The following is a 15,883-nucleotide window of genomic DNA, read 5'->3' as shown; positions in this document are numbered from 1 at the left end:
AACCTCATGGAAATTTTGAGTGAAGTATTAAAAACATTCATGAACTTGTCGTAAATTATTATTTTCGTCATTAAACTATTAACAACTTTAAAAATACTCATCTACTTGATTAATTAAACTTAAATGCACATCCAATTTATCACATGTCATAAAAAGTGGTATCGAATTCTTGTATGAGTATAGAGCTATCAATAATAAAGGCGAGAGAAGTATTGAAAATACTCCAAAGTTAGAGAATATAAGAGTGTATTTCACTCATAAAGATCGAAATGTATTTAGATTCAGTTAGTCATGTAAATTGATATTTTGAAGGTTATCACTAATTAATAGATGAAATAATAATTGGGAAAATTGTATATAATAGCAAACTAATAACCTAAAATAAATAGAGTAGCTAGGGTTTAATATAATTGTGCTCCATAGCAAACGTTTGCAAAAAATTGTCAGGCGCCTCTCTCCCAAATCTCTCGCTCGCCACTCTCCTCCAATCTCTTGCTCGCTTCCTCACTTTTTATACAAACACAAGTGTATAAAAATTGTTTCTAGTTGTATAAAGCAGAGAAAATTGTATATATATATATATATATTTTTGTTCCCCGTCTCCCCTCTTTCAGATCTCGCTCGCCACTCTCCCAAATCTCGCTCGTCACCTTCGCCTTTCTCAATTATACAAACAGAAGCGAAATGTATAAATTGCGTTTATGTTTGTATAAAGCGTGAGAAAATTGTATATACACATGCAATTACATATACTTTCGTCCAATACACTTATAATTATACAATAAAAATACTCCCCTGCCCAGTTTCTTTTGCTTTTCTCTCTTTCTCGTTTTATACAATTTTCAAATTGTATCTAATTTCTCTCTTTCTCGTTTTATACAATTCGATTCAATTGTATATTCCTTGTCAAGTCTCTTTTGTCTTTCTCTCTTTCTCATTTTATACAAATTCAAATTGTATATAATCGTTCTATACACTTATAATAATACAATCCGTTTTATACACTTCGTTTTTATACAATTCTCTGCCCAAGTGTCTTTCTCTTTCTTGTTTTATACACTTCGTTTTATACAATTTGCTTCAACTGTATATGTATAGCGAATTATACAGTTTCTATGTTTGCTATGGAGCGCAATTATGCAAACTTTGCTATAGCATATAAATATAAATTTTTTATTTGCTATATGTAAAAATTGCCCAATAATAAATCACATTGAAGTTTAGCAATATTTCAAACACTTATCTTAGAAGCAGGCCCATTGGACCAAGCCCACGTGATTGAAGGTTCATTTAATGTTTAAATTGTCTTTAATTTTTATTTTTTTAGGAAAACTATATAAATTCCACTATTTTAAATTTTAATTACTAGGATTTCTATTAGTTTTTAATAGGAAAAATTATATATAATGATAAATTATTAATTTATATTAAATGCTAACCACACTTTGACTTAACTGTGCACTGTAGCAAACTGTTTGTCAGTAGCGTCTCTCCTTCAAACTCTCGCTCGCTACTCTCCCTTTCGCTTGCTCCCTCTCTCGCTCGCCTCTCTCGCTCCCTCTGTCGCTCACCTCTCTCGCTTTATACAATTAAAAATGTAGAAGTTGTATTTTTGTTTGTATAAAGCGAGAAAAAATTGTATATACACATGCAAATATATATATCTTTGTCCTATACACTTATAATTATGTAATACAAATATTCCCCTGCTCAATTCTCTTTTGTCTTTCTCGCTTTATACAAAACATATTATCAAAATATAATCTATAACTTATGTTTGTAAAAAGCGAGAGAGAGGCTGCCAACAATTTATACAATTTGTCTACCAGGGAAATTATATAAGTTTGAAGAGGAGCCAGCAAATTATACAAATGATTTATACAAACGAGAGGCTGCCAACAATTTCTACAAATGGCCCGCCAACAAAATTATACAAATCTAAAGAGGAGCCAGCAAATTAAACAAACGATTTATACAAACGAGAGGCTGCCAACGAAATTATACAAATCTATAGAGGAGCCAGCGAACTATACAATTTCTTCTTTTGTATGTATGTATAGCGAAATAACCTAGCTTCTTTTGTATATATGTATAGCGAAAATAATCATAGCATGTTTGTTATGGAGCGCAATTATGCAAACTATAGCTATATCATACAAATATGAATTTTGTGTTTACTATATGTGAAAGTTGTTATTTTTAATATTACTTTCTATACCACTTTCAGCTATATATCATAAGCCGTTAGATACATGTATCTAGCAGATTTTAAAGGACGAGATACATGATTTAATTGATTTGAATTAAATTTTATAACTTAATTCCCTAATTAAAGGACTAAATAATAGAAAATTAACAAACAAAACGGATTTAATAGATCTTTCCGTACCAACTATTATCAGTTTTAATATGAAATCTAAATCATAAACATTAGTAATTTTGAAATTGTAAACTTCATCTTCTTCATTAAGTCCTTCTTTTGAATCTTCAATTTTCAAGGTTCTTTTTGCAAATGGTCAATATCATAGTATTTTTTAGGCATTCGGGTTCATGGATTCCAGGAATCGAATTCTGGTTTAATATCACATGTATCCCTGAAATTGATACATGTATCTCGCGAGTAATGACACATGTATATCAAGGACGAAATATTCAAAACTTTAAGATACAAAAGAAGAAATTGATGAAGAGGATGGAATTCACAATATTTAGATACATAGATACAGAAAGTGGTGAAATATTCGAAACTTTAAGATACAAAGAAAGGATTTAATGAAGAAGATGAAGTTTACAATACTAAGATACATGAAAGTGATAAAAATCACAGTCTCTTAAATCAATTATGAAAGTTATAGAAGAAAATAACTTACATCTATTAATTTAAAGTAATAAATTTGTATCTCAATTTTTAAAGTTGATGAATACACATATCTCGCGAGGAAAAATCAATTCCAAAACTCTAATGATGCCAGGAACCTTATGCTTGACATGTTTAACCATCTTACCGTCAGCCATAATGAGTATTAAAAATAAGTATTTTACACTAATACGTCAACAAAAAGAAATGTTTGATGTGAAAGAAAAATTTAAATTGTTAGTATTTCATTAATTAAGAAGATTAAGCTTTAAGATAACTACTCATTGTCATATTCAAAAGACTTGTGTATCTGATTTAACTTTATAAAATATATAGTATAATTCTTAAAAAATAATATTACATGTTAAATTTTTAAAGTAGACGTAAAATATCTATATATATGATAGTGAAGTATGTGTTATTAAGTAGTTTTTGAAATGAAAGGGGTCTTTAGTTATACTAAAATCCTAACTTGGAAAATATTATGATTCAAAATTAAATATTTACAATTCACTCAATTTTTTGTTACGAGAGATATATATTAAAAATTAACATAAAAACAAAAAGTAAGTATTAGAATAGCAAAAGTGTTTCTAAAAAGATATTTTTAGTGAAAAATAATTATGCTTGTTAATAAATTTAAGAAACACTTTTAAATATAATAATTGGTGTTTTGGGTAATAAAGCCGAGGAGAATATTATGAACTCAATTTTCCATATTACTTTTTTTGAGAAAAAGGACAAATATACCTCCGAACTATTATAAATGGTATACAGATACCTTTGTCATATTTTAGGGGCATTGTTGCCCCTGCCGTCCAAAAATAGAGCATATATGCCCTTCACGCTAACATGATACTAAATAGGGACACGTGACAATCTTATGCATCGATCAAATGTCGAATTGGTGGATAAAATTATAACAATGTATGTCCGTTAGTATAAAGAATATATATCTAATTTTTGAACGGTAGGGGCACCAACGTCTCTAAAATATGAAGAAAAATATCTGCATACCATTTACGATAGTTCGGAAATATATGTGTCCTTTTTCCCTTTTTTTTTAATCATTTACCGTTTGAAGTAATTTCTGCCTAATTAAAAAAAATTAAATCATAATCAGATTTATTTACTATTTTCCACCAAAAATAAAACAGCACAATCCAGCTCCGGTGACTTGGTCAACTCAATCTTTTTGCTCAGTTCAACCTTTCGCCGGCATCACTATTTTTCAATTGTCCGATCAATGGAAGACGACGGTGGACGACGTACCATTCTAGGGCAAGGTGGTGATCGAGTAAAGCTCAACGTCGGCGGTAAGCTCTTTGAAACCACAGTATCAACACTTCGTTCTGGTGGACCAGATTCTCTTTTATCCGTCTTAACGAATCGGAATTCCGACGAGCCTGTTTTCATCGACCGGGACCCAGAAATCTTCTCGGCTCTTTTAGCTCTTCTCCGGTCTAATCGTCTCCCTTCAACAGCAAAACGTTTCTCTAATCAAGAGCTTATCGATGAAGCTGTTTATTACGGAATTGAATCACAACTCAGATCTGCACTCGCCCCGAGTCGACTCAGTGGAATCGACGCGTCACTTTTCTCAACCATTCGTCCTACCTCTGATGGCGTTGTAACGGACTTCAATGCTGTAGACTCTGATGGCTCCGTTTGGGTTGCTCACGGCGGGCAGGTTTCTGTTTATGATTGGAGTTTGACACATACCGAAACTATTAGGACACACCTTGATTACATCAGCTCCATTAGGAAGGTTGGACCCGATTTGGCTGGTGTTGCTTCTGAATTCGAATCCGGGCTCCATTTTTACAACTTGGCTAATGGACGTAGAGTTGGCTCTGTGGAATGGACCGACCCGTCTGACCCGAGAATCTACAAGGCCCGAGTACACGCTGTTGTTGACTCGCCGGACTCTGTTTTTGCTGCCTTCGAGTGTCAACATAGAGAAAATTGTGTTCTGAGTATTGATAAGTCTACGATGAAAGCGGTTTCGGAGTTGGGAAGACAATCTGGTAATTCGGCAAAGTCAACTGTTGTTGAAAAGTTAACATTTTTGCCGGAGATTAATGCGCTAGTCGGTGTTTCAGTTACTGCCGGAGCTTTTGGGTATGCCGGTTATGTGCGGTTGTGGGACTCTAGGTCCGGAGACGTTGTGTGGGAGACGAATGAGCCGGGTTCAGGTCGGAGCAGTCGGTTCGGGGACTCGTTTGCTGACGTTGACTTTGACAGGGAGGATTTGACTATGTTCAAGATATGTTCAAAATCAGGTGATTTGGCTGTGGCAGACCTACGTAAATTAAGTGAAGATCCATGGGTTTATCTGGAAGAGAAAAATCCATGCATGAGGAATTCAGGTGGTGGAACTAGTAGCTTGATTCACTGTTATAGACAGCAGGTGTTTGTGGGAAGAGGAGGAGGGTTGGAAGTATGGTCGAGAATGGTGGAGAATGGAAGTGATGTTGAGAGGGAAAGGGTGTTGCATGAAGGATTGTATAGGAGGAATTATATGGATAAAGTGGAGGATGCCGGAAGAGGGATCATAAAGAAGATTGAGGGAGCTGGAGATAGGTTGTTTGTTTCTAGAGAAGATGCTGAGGGGATTGAAGTGTGGCAAAGTTCTCAGTTTTCCGGTGCTGTTTTAAGTTTGTGATCGTGTGGAGCTGTGAGCTTTGTATGAGCTTACGTTGCCTGTTTCATGTCCTAACAGAGAAGAGGGTTGCAATCAATTGATGATTAGAGTGAAACTACGAGCCGACCTGAGCTACTTTGAGATTGAGCAGATTTATTGTAGTATATTTTTGAGCTGTTTGCAATGGTCATCAATGGGAAGTTGGTCGATGGTCAGAGTAAAGTTAGAATCCATCCCGAACTAGTTTGAGATTGAGCTTAGTTGTATATATTTTAGCTGTCCAACTACAGCTTGCAATGGTCATCAATGAAATGAATTGTGTATTTGGTTGGATGTCAAGTTGATCAATCAAGGAACAATGTGCAAAGATTTGATACGACCGTGACAAATACCTGAAATCAGATTCTTGTTGATCCATTTTGGACATGATGTTGATCAATCAAGAACAATGTGGACGTGTGTTATGCCATCATGTGAAATGAATTTGGGGTTTATTGGTGAATTTGGGCATCCCTGTTATCAAGAAAGAATCGTATCCAAGCGTGTTTAATTATTTGTATCAGAGGTAGGCCTCTAATTGTTGCTTTTGATGCTGTATTTGTATTCATAACTTTGGTTGCTAGATTGCTGTATCATTTGGTTAGCTACATGTACACGTGAGGTTATAACGTTTTACCTTAGTATCATCCGTAATTCCACGTTGACAAGACTCATACCATATTCCTTAGAAAACTAGGTGGCAAAGCAGATTTGTAAGTATTGTATTCTTTGTTTCAGCTTATAGTGATGGTGAGTCATTTCAACAGAAAGTAACTCTTTTAGTTTACATGTCGCTTTTACCCCAAATTAGAAGTAATCCCTGTTCTTTTTATTGGTACTTGTCAAACTCTCTAGCAGGTGGTTTTTCTATTTTAATTTTTTCTTGATCTCCCCCAAGTAATAAAGTGAAAAGCATGTTTAACACTTGTTTCTTGCCATATGCTGTAATTTATGTGCTGGAGGCACATTCTTGGGGTTATGTGGTTGTGTTACTAGTCTAGTAGGCAAGCAAAGTGGTGGCTTGAAGAATATGAGAAACAACTCTCCAGTATTCATATCTTCCTGTTGGGGAATCTTAGTAGTTCAGTTGGTTGGTTACTTGAACTCCTACCTTGTTGGTGAGGGTTCGATTCCCAACATTGTGACCTTCTTCCCATTTCCCCTTCCCCTCCCCCCAATTTTTGAATAAATAAATTTTAAAAAAATCATATTTTCCTGTTTAAAGAAGCTATAACTGAACATTGAAATTTTAATAGGCATTGAATCTGGGCTTTTGTGTAAAGAAACAAGTGCTGCTGTAATTTCAAAATCAGCAATTAAGCTTATCTCAAAAGATTGAAATCCCTAGACTACTAAAGAGAGCAACCTATAAGAGGAAAAGAATAAAGAGAATATACGGCGAAAGACTGAAGAAAGGGAATTGTTGTTTGCTGGTTTAGGAATGAATACCTTTCTTTGTATAGAGGCTGCTTTAGTGATGGCATTGTAGAGAAGTTATAATCTCCCTCTCATAGTTGTTGAAGGGTTAGAGGAGACATGAATGAGCTCAGAATTGATGGTAAAGGATCATATGATACCTGAAAGCAGTAAGTGAAAGTGTAGTTTCTTTATCTGTTTGCAGTCAATGCTCATGAGACCGAAGTGCTTTTCTTTGTTTATTTGTGAAAAATCTCTCCAGTCTGTTAAGCCCTCACATCATCTGAAGGTTTGTTGTGCTTGGCGATTACGAAGTGTTTGATGCACATACCAAGACTGAAAATTCTCTTTTGTGAAGGAAGCATTTCGAGTAATCTGTTCTGCTCTAGTCATGAAGGAGTAGGAACAAGGATTTCACTGAAAGAACAGGAACATCAAACTTTAGCTTTTTGTTTGGACAGTTAGTGGGAAAGAGTATTTCTTGATAGTAAAAACTGAGGAAAAGATTTAAGGAATTTAAGAGGATAATGTTGCAAGTTTACTCATTTGTAGCAGCTTATTTCGAGAACCTCTCAAATATAAAAAGTTATTACGATGCACTTACAAATTAAAAAAAGAGGCAGCCTGGTGCACAAAGCATTCCGCGGACCACATCCCAAAGGGTGTGATGTAGACAGCTACCCTAATGATCCACTTGCAAATGCATTAAGAAATTGTTTATAATCCTATTACTGTCAGGCCTTTTCTTTTAAAAACTGTAAGACCATTATTTATAAGCTATAGCAGTAGTTATAAGTTTTCCCTCCTATGCATCACACCTTCTTGTCTTATTTGTGAGTTGCGACATACCTCCAACATACATGCATACTTCCATAACTCCACAATTTATGGTCCTTTTTGAAGTGCTCCTATGTACTCCAATCTTGTCGTCAGTCCCATCACATAAGGGGGCACATAAGTGTGGAACAAACAGTGACTTTGGATATTTTTGGAGATGGAGCTAGAGTTCTTCCCTCGGAATGCTTTGTTTAAGTTGTGATTAAAGCTTAGATTCATTTTTGTATATTTTGTGCTTAGTGGCAGAGCCACACTTGGCCAAGGGATGTCAATTGACGTCTCTTCACTGGTTAATTATACTGTGTGGATAGGTAACTTTTTTGTATGTATGTATACTATTTGTTGAATCCCCCACACTTGGCCAAGGGATGTCGACTGACACTTCTTCGCTGGAAATATACCGTGTAGATAGGTACATTTTTTTTTATGTATACATACTATTCGTTAAAGCCCCTTCGCTTCTTCATATGTTTACTTCTTTATATTTTGACCCCCCTGTGAAAATTGTGGCTCCGCCATTGTTTATGCCACATCTAATAGCTGTTAATGAGGATTAATTGTCTATACTGGTGCTCAGCTTATTTTAGAACTACAAGCTTAATATTTCATCAACCTGGACATTCCATATCACTTCATGAAAACATACTTCACTTAAAACTGATATGGTTTCTAGAGTCCACTGTAGAATATTGAACCCTTTCAAGCTGCTGATAATGTCACTGTGCAGGTTCAAGGACTAAGGCCTTTTCAATTAGTTCTTGTTAGAATTGTAGAGGAAAAGAAGTTGCTCGCTGATGGAGTTGAATGATCCCAAGCCAGTAATATTCTTGAAGGTCACATTGCATACCAAGTGGAACAGCTGGGCTGCAAGCTTGGAGATCTGTAGGGTTTGGTAACCTCATTATTTTTTGTCGTGTTAGTACATTTACCTCAGGTCCCATGTTTTTCTAGGAATCTTTTAGTGAGAGAAAATAGTGAGAATCTAGTATTTGTATTCAGTTTCAAAAAAAAGAATCTAGTACTTGTATTTTTGTTCAATATTGGTCCAGATGAGCTTAAATGGAGCAACATGATCCATGAGGATTTACATCGCTGACCCCAACTTGCGGCGTTGTTGTAAATTGGTTTGTGAAAATTTCCGTCGGAGGCTGAGATGCGCGCTATTTCCAAATGTTAAATGAAACAAAGCATGTCGGTCAACTAGCATAAACACTTGTAGTAATGCTCCATTGGCCATCCTTGTTGTTTCATTTCTTGTTATATGTTAGTTATGTAGGACAACTTTTCTTGATATTTATTAATCTGCTCATTAAATCAGCATTGTGTGTGTGGTGGTGGGTTATTGCCTCTCTTCAAAGCATTCTAGATCGACTGGTTAACCTATGTACTTTCATTTTCTTACAGAGCTAACTATTGTAAGTTGTTGTAAGTAAGCTTGCAACATGATTTGCCTAATAGATACTGTATAATTAAAATACAGTAATAAATCATTCAACAATTATTGTTAATTGCTGTTTGCATATATACTATGCCTGGATGCTTTAGGAAAATAGTTCACAGTAAGTAATTTCTGGCTTCAATTTAAGTTTGACTGAAGTCTTTGCTGCTACTGATGTTTTCCTAAGGGCTAGTTTCAGCTTGTGAATATGAGCCCCAGCTATCAGATTATAACAAATCCAACTAGGTGCGTGTTTATTTATCAATAATGGCGTGGGATATAATTTATCCAAACATGTAAAGAAGGCTGGAATTGCATACTTTTACTTGTTGATTGCCAGGATGGTGGTATGTGTGTATCTTTAATGATCAAGATAGTGTTTGGCAGTGTTCGGGAAAGCGAGCGCTTCATTGCTTTAAGCGGTGAAGTGAAGCAAAGCAAGGGTTCAGTGCTTCAGCGAGAAAATCACGATTGAAGTGTGATGCGACCAGAAGCGGTGAAGCGAGAAAAGCAGCAATTATATATTTTTTGATTAATAAGTGATCGATTTTAAAGAATAAAAAGAGTCACCACTTATAAGGTTTCAGTGTACTCTTTCCTTCCAACTAGAAGTTGGGAAAATGAACTTCTTGCATCTTTAGCTACTGGAGTGCTGCGAGAAATTGGACGGCGATGCAACTCAAAGGTATGTGCTACATACTTTTTAGCCAAGGTGTTATCTCAGTTGATGTTTCTTGGTTGTCATAGTAAGAGCTCCACCAATGTGTCTTGTTTTGTAGGTTGAGCTCAGGCCTGTGGTGAGCACCAGTGAGGAATTGCAATTTTCAGTTGAGGTTAGAAAATTCATTATGGAAGAATATTTTTCACCCATCCGAAGCTATTGCTGGGATTGATTAATTGCATTGTTTGTCGTATAAATATGAAGAGAAATTTCCGTTAAACAGCACTAGCTTCCACTGATAGTAATAGTGTTCCTCTTTTGATTCTAACGGGATACTAGGAAGTAGTGTGCAAGGTAATGGCTGATGAGATACTTGAAAGTAGTGTGCTAATGACTTTGACACTCATGGATCTGTATGTCTTGATATTTGACTCTGAAAATTGTTAGGTGCTTATGAACTGTCTGTTAATGTCAATCTTTGAAAATATTCATTTTGACATGGGAGTGTTGCTCCTGTCATTGTTGTTCATATAGAAGTGCATACTTATTTTGGCATCTGAATTTAGACAAACAGCATAAGGTTTTAGAGTAGTTTGTGCTTCAAAGAATGGTGCATAAAGTGATTCTAGAGATTATTTGTAGACTAATATTTGATTATATGCAGGTAATTATGTCTCATACAGAAAAATTGTGAATCTTGTTTGCCCAGTTGTTCATCTGGCCATTCTTGATGCTTCTTATTTTGGGGGTATAATGGTGGTTTTTTTAGTTTGTAATTCCACTCCCATCACAATTTTAGCAACTCCAGCTTGTATCAACATATATTTGATGGAATAAGAAGTTGAATTTGTTTACATTATGATAAAATGGTCGATTACATATCTAAATTATGTAACAATCATACGACTCACCTAAACATTTTTTCTCAATTATGTACTCTTTTCACTAATAACTTAATTTTAAAAAAAAAGAGTCAAAACATAGCATATGCAAATACGAATTTACTCATTCTTGCATCCCAAACAAAAATTAAGCCTCAAATATACTTCTTGCACATTTCCAAAATTGTAATTCATAGTACTTTTTATATAGTTTTAAAATACTTAATATTTTTGTTTAAAATATCAAATTAATGTAATCTAATTTATTTTTAAAAAAATTAATTAAATTAATTTTTGATAAACGCAAATATATTTGGACGGAGGAGTAATTTCTTAGATAGTGGGGCAAAATGCCAAGGGAACAGCGTAGGCGTTACGTATGGGTGGGGGCAGAATTCCTTGTGATAATAATGTGGTTATAATAACAAGAAAACATTGAGATTTGTGAACACATTATCTTATTTACCTATAGGTCACAACATATACTATTTCTTCTTGTTCATCTCACTGTCTTTATTAAATATCATAAAATTCAAAAAATCTTTTTTATATTCTTAAATTTCATTTTATCCGATCTCTTGAAAATCTTTTCCTATCTAATGAATGGGAAGTCCACTTTTAAATCGTACACCATGCACCCAACTTTTGATTATATGCTTGAACAGGAATTACACGAGGGTAGATTGACTATTGAATAAATTTACTATGATAAATGTTCTATTCGAAAGAGAATCCAAACAAATTGAAACAGAAAGAGAGTAGAAATATGTATTGGGACAAAATGTAGTACACATAGCCTCAAGATCAAAAGAGGATCATCATTCATTATTAGTTGATATACACAACTTTTTGTTTTTTCCTTCTCTATGAGCTAATTTTCATCCTTCAAGCTCTACTTTTACAGAAACCCAAACTTGCAAAGAACTTCAATAGTGTCTTTTTACCCCTTTGCATATCACTTACAAACACATTCTCTTCCATTGGCTTTCCATTAGACCAATCTCCTCCTCCTTCAACCATTTCAGACTTTTCTATATCTTCATGTCCTATTCTTACTTCTTCCTTCACATTAGTCTTCACCTTTTCTGGAGGATGTGTTATATCCGTCGCTAACTCTTCCTTTGTACTCAACTGGACATTTAAAAGTGACAAACATATCAGTAAAGAAAATAACCTTAAAAGGCCTTTGAGTAGTTAAGATATGCAAGATTCCCACCTAGTATATAAATGGAACCTAAAGCATACATGTTAAAGCGGACTAATGACATATGCAATACTTGAATTCTCGTCTCATTCTTCAGGGAATACGAGTGTAATAAGAGCATCTGTTGACAAAAGGATCACCCTAAGATGTTCATCTCGTGGACATAATGGGGTTACACGTTTTAGTTTGTGTGTCTAACTTTTACAAGAACATCCATTGTTACAATGTCATTAAAAGATTGTGCTATTCCCAGTTTTTCTTGAGAAAGAATTTAGAGAATGGAAATATTTGTTCGTTCTTGGTAACTCAAGCACAAATGACTCGATATCAATTGGTAAAATGTCTCTATATCATTGTACGAGAGCTTATTTATTACGAAGACAAACTGAGAGGATAGAACTACATTTGCTAGAGACACTTTCCTCCATACAATTATCATTTATAACTGATATGTAAGGGGTCATCGACTCATCATCACTTGCCAAGCTTATAAAGAAACAGACTTTTTAAGAGGTGTTAAGCAGTTACCTCTGTCACATTGAACTCCTCCTCCGATTTCAATCCAATTGAGCCCTCAACAACAACTTTTTCCGTGTGAGCTTCATCCAACAACAGATTACACTCTTCACTATTTGATCCAAGTGAACTCTTGCCAACAACTTTGTCCGCGTGAGCCTCTGATGTCAAAATCTGTGTTAAGCCAGGAACCAAGACGGGAACTTGTTCGTCCTCCACTAAGATGGACTCATTTTTTGAGCTCAACACATCATCAATAGTGGCCACCATATTCTTGCCAATAGCTTTTGCTTCCATTGTGGTCTCCTCATTTCGATCAGTGTTCACATCCTCATTTACTTCAGTGATATTTTCCGTGACTATAGCTAGAACATCATTAGTTTTTCCCTCATTTACATCATCTTCTATGGCTACAACTGACGGTGGAACCAGATTCTCAGCTATTAAAATTTCTGGACTAACTGCAGGTTCCTCTTCTACAATTGTCTGCAGCTCAGCATTGTCCCAATCTTCAGAAACAGTTATCGTTTTCTTCGTTTCCCATGTTTGAAGAATTCGATCAGGGCCTTGTTGCCACAAGATAGTCTCATCACCTACCGTCATAATGAACTTGTAGCTTATAGTTTTTCCACTCGGTATATCCTAAAAAAGTTCATAAAATTAGAACATCCTTAAGTTAACTACAACATTATCCATACTTAAAGATCAATCAACAACATGTTCTTACCAACTCGACGTTCCATACATGTCCCTCTGACCATTCAAGTGGCACTGCATTTGATGGATCCCATAAACCGAGCATTGGATCATCGCCCACTAAGTAGAAATGCTGACCAAAGGAACATTCCTTATTCAATTGAAATTTTACGCGAACTGGTTTGGATTGATCTAGAAAGAAAACAACAGGATCAAGTTGATTTAGTTTTTTGCAATAAAAATAACTCCTACATCTAAGACAATGTCACAGTAGGATTAACTTACTTGTATCACTTGTTTCTGTTTCTTCACTCTGATTATGTATCTGAATGAGTTGTAAGTTAAATATCATTTATAAATTTTCATCCAGTTAGTGCAGATACCATTAATATAAATGTACCAAATATTCAACTTTATATCCTAATATTAGTATATTATCTACATAAGCAGAACCAGTGGTAGAGCCACCTCGCAATTAGGAGTTCATCTGAACCCCCTTTGGTGGAAAATATTATGACTCATACATGGTTAAAATATTTTTTAGGTATATATACTACATGTCAAATCGCCTTCGACTACTTTGTGTGGCTATTTTTTAGATTTTGAATACTCTTATTGAAAATTCCGGATCTGCCACTGTAGAACACATGATTCCTATTGGGACTATAGTATCATGTTTTGGTAAAGAATCATCACAAACAAAAGCACCAAACTATGTGGCTAGTCAAATAGTGACACGTAAATTGAAACGAAGGGAGTTATATCTTATTCTGAGCTACCATTAACTTCACTTTGAGGTGAACAATTTCAACTCTACAACATTTTGCATTGCAAGCCAACACCTTTCCACTCAAAATTTGAATAGAAACAAACAAATTAATTAAAGGTAAACTACAAAGAAATTAACAAGAATCAATTTTTTTTTGCCAACATAAATCAAATCAAGCCCTAAATGAAATTGAAACTAAATAAGTAGTATAATATTCAATAAAAGAAAAATAAAACAAACCTGAGTGTCAGAAGCACAAAAAATAGGTTGAATAATTTTGTGCTGAACAGAACATGAGGTAATATGAACAATCTTCAAACTTGACAATCCAAGAAAACAAATTTCTGATTTTTTACCCAAAGATAAAATTTTGTGTTTATCTAAAACATTATCTAAACAAACCCCTTTTATTGATAACCCTGTTAAAGACTCCATAACTAAAAAGTTTGAAGCTTTTTTTCTAAATAGAAAAACAGAAAAATAAGAATGATGATTATGTTTTTGTTTTTCTTCAGAAATGTAGTGTTTGTTTTGTCTTTTTAAAAGTGGGAAGAGAGACTGGTGGCTATTAGGGAGTGGAGGTGGGGTTAATTTAATATACTTTTTACTTTTTTTATTATTTGTTTTAATTTTCGTGACATATTTAAAATTAATTAAAAATTTAAATTTATTATTTTGAAAATAATACTTTTATATTCAAACTACATAAAGAAATACTTTTGTCCCCGATTAATATAATAGTCTAGAAGCTTTCCTTTTAGTCTGTTTCAAGAAAACAAACATATTTATATATTTAGTACTCCTTTCGTCAATATTTAATTTGATAGAGTTTAAGAAATAATAAAACTTTTGAAATATTTATTAGATTGTCCTTTAAAAAAAATATGCTCACTTTTATTTTTTTTAAATGTATTTGAATACTATTTTTGAATAAGTGTGACCAACAAGAGTATAATACTATCATATAAAAAAAATGTGACATTCTTTTTAGGATTGAGCAAATAGAAAAAATGTGTCACATAAAATGGAACGGCGGAAATAATAATTGTAGAGCTTTTCTTTTAGTCTGTTTTAAGAAAACAACATATTTTACATATTTAGTAATAATTTTTAATTTCAAAATATTTATTTATAGTCACGCAATTCACGAGTGTCATAACTTAATTGAAACCACAAATTTCCAAAAAAAAAAAACTTAAATTTTGTATCTGATCAAACTATATCACATGATCGAGACAAAAGAAAAATATAAATTATAATAATTAATAATTTAAATTATTTTTTAAAAAAATATTAAGAAACCTTTGTTGGATTTAAAAATTTTGTGTCACATTAATTGAAATCGAGAGTGTGGGGTCCAGTGGGTGAAATGGCCACGGATCAAGTACCAGGTGACTTCGTTGCCCATGAATTGAATCTTGGGAAAAGGGTCTGATATACCCCTCAACTTTATCATTTGGAGCTGATATACCCCTCGTTATAAAAGTGGCTCATATATGCCCTTATCGTTATACAAACGGCTCACATATACCCCTGCTGTTACAAAATAGCTCACATATACCCTTCATTTAACGGAAGTTAAAAAATTAGTTTTATATTTATATTTATTACTTCTAATTTTTTTTAAAAAATTATTTAGTGGTATATATGATTCTTCTATCAAAGTTCAAGGTATATTATAATTTTTTTCATACATAAATTATTTTTTGACTTCTTTTATTATAATTATTTGAGTTTCTTATTCTTATTTTGTTTTTTTGTTTCATTCCTTAGTTTAAAGAAAAAAAAATTAAACTATTTTTTTGTGTATTGTAATTTAATTTCGTATTCGAAGAAAAAATTTGGTCATCTACAATAAGTTTTACAAGAATATTAGTGAAACATAAATAAATTTGATTATCAAAATAATAATTATAAATTAGTCA

At 33.7% G+C, this 15,883-nt stretch overlaps 2 protein-coding genes across 10 annotated transcripts; one reads left to right on the top strand and one right to left on the bottom strand.

Moving 5' to 3' along the window:
- Positions 1 to 3,943: 3,943 nt before the first annotated feature.
- Positions 3,944 to 10,751, top strand: LOC107031122 (BTB/POZ domain-containing protein At3g09030). Of its 9 annotated transcripts, none has more exons than XM_015232350.2 (4): positions 3,944 to 6,066; positions 8,521 to 9,916; positions 10,011 to 10,064; positions 10,557 to 10,751. In XM_015232350.2, exon 1 carries the CDS (start codon positions 4,104 to 4,106, stop codon positions 5,520 to 5,522), a length of 1,419 nt encoding a protein of 472 aa, XP_015087836.1. In that variant the 5' UTR covers positions 3,944 to 4,103; the 3' UTR covers positions 5,523 to 6,066; positions 8,521 to 9,916; positions 10,011 to 10,064; positions 10,557 to 10,751. The 9 variants fall into 9 exon arrangements, with proteins under 9 accessions (XP_015087836.1, XP_027767517.1, XP_027767516.1 ...); XM_027911716.1 differs by lacking the exon at positions 10,557 to 10,751 and having other exon boundaries at positions 8,521 to 8,685; positions 9,619 to 9,916; positions 10,011 to 10,423; XM_027911715.1 differs by lacking the exon at positions 10,557 to 10,751 and having other exon boundaries at positions 8,521 to 8,685; positions 9,609 to 9,916; positions 10,011 to 10,423.
- Positions 10,752 to 11,515: 764 nt separating this feature from the next.
- On the bottom strand, positions 11,516 to 14,525 carry LOC107031782. Its single transcript, XM_015233254.2, has 5 exons — positions 14,199 to 14,525; positions 13,475 to 13,514; positions 13,221 to 13,381; positions 12,506 to 13,135; positions 11,516 to 11,904 (listed from the first exon to the last, which is right to left on the bottom strand). The coding sequence occupies exons 1-5, from the start codon at positions 14,391 to 14,393 to the stop codon at positions 11,659 to 11,661; spliced, it is 1,272 nt and encodes a 423-aa protein (XP_015088740.1). The 5' UTR covers positions 14,394 to 14,525; the 3' UTR covers positions 11,516 to 11,658.
- Positions 14,526 to 15,883: the final 1,358 nt, after the last annotated feature.

This window comes from Solanum pennellii, chromosome 9 (assembly GCF_001406875.1).
Source record: "Solanum pennellii chromosome 9, SPENNV200".
In the NCBI taxonomy this organism is placed as follows: Eukaryota; Viridiplantae; Streptophyta; class Magnoliopsida; order Solanales; family Solanaceae; genus Solanum; species Solanum pennellii.
Note: the sequence above shows the minus strand (reverse complement) of the source record. Positions and strands in the feature narration are given on the sequence as shown.

Coding starts and splice junctions, on each gene's coding strand:
- LOC107031122 (XM_015232350.2), top strand. CDS start 4,104: ATGGAAGACGACGGTGGACGACGTACCATTCTAGGGCAAGGTGGTGAT.
- LOC107031782 (XM_015233254.2), bottom strand. CDS start 14,393: ATGGAGTCTTTAACAGGGTTATCAATAAAAGGGGTTTGTTTAGATAAT. Junction 13,382..13,474: donor AACAGAAACAAGTGATACAA/GTAAGTTAATCC, acceptor TTTTCTTTCTAG/ATCAATCCAAACCAGTTCGC. Junction 13,136..13,220: donor ATGTATGGAACGTCGAGTTG/GTAAGAACATGT, acceptor GAACTTTTTTAG/GATATACCGAGTGGAAAAAC.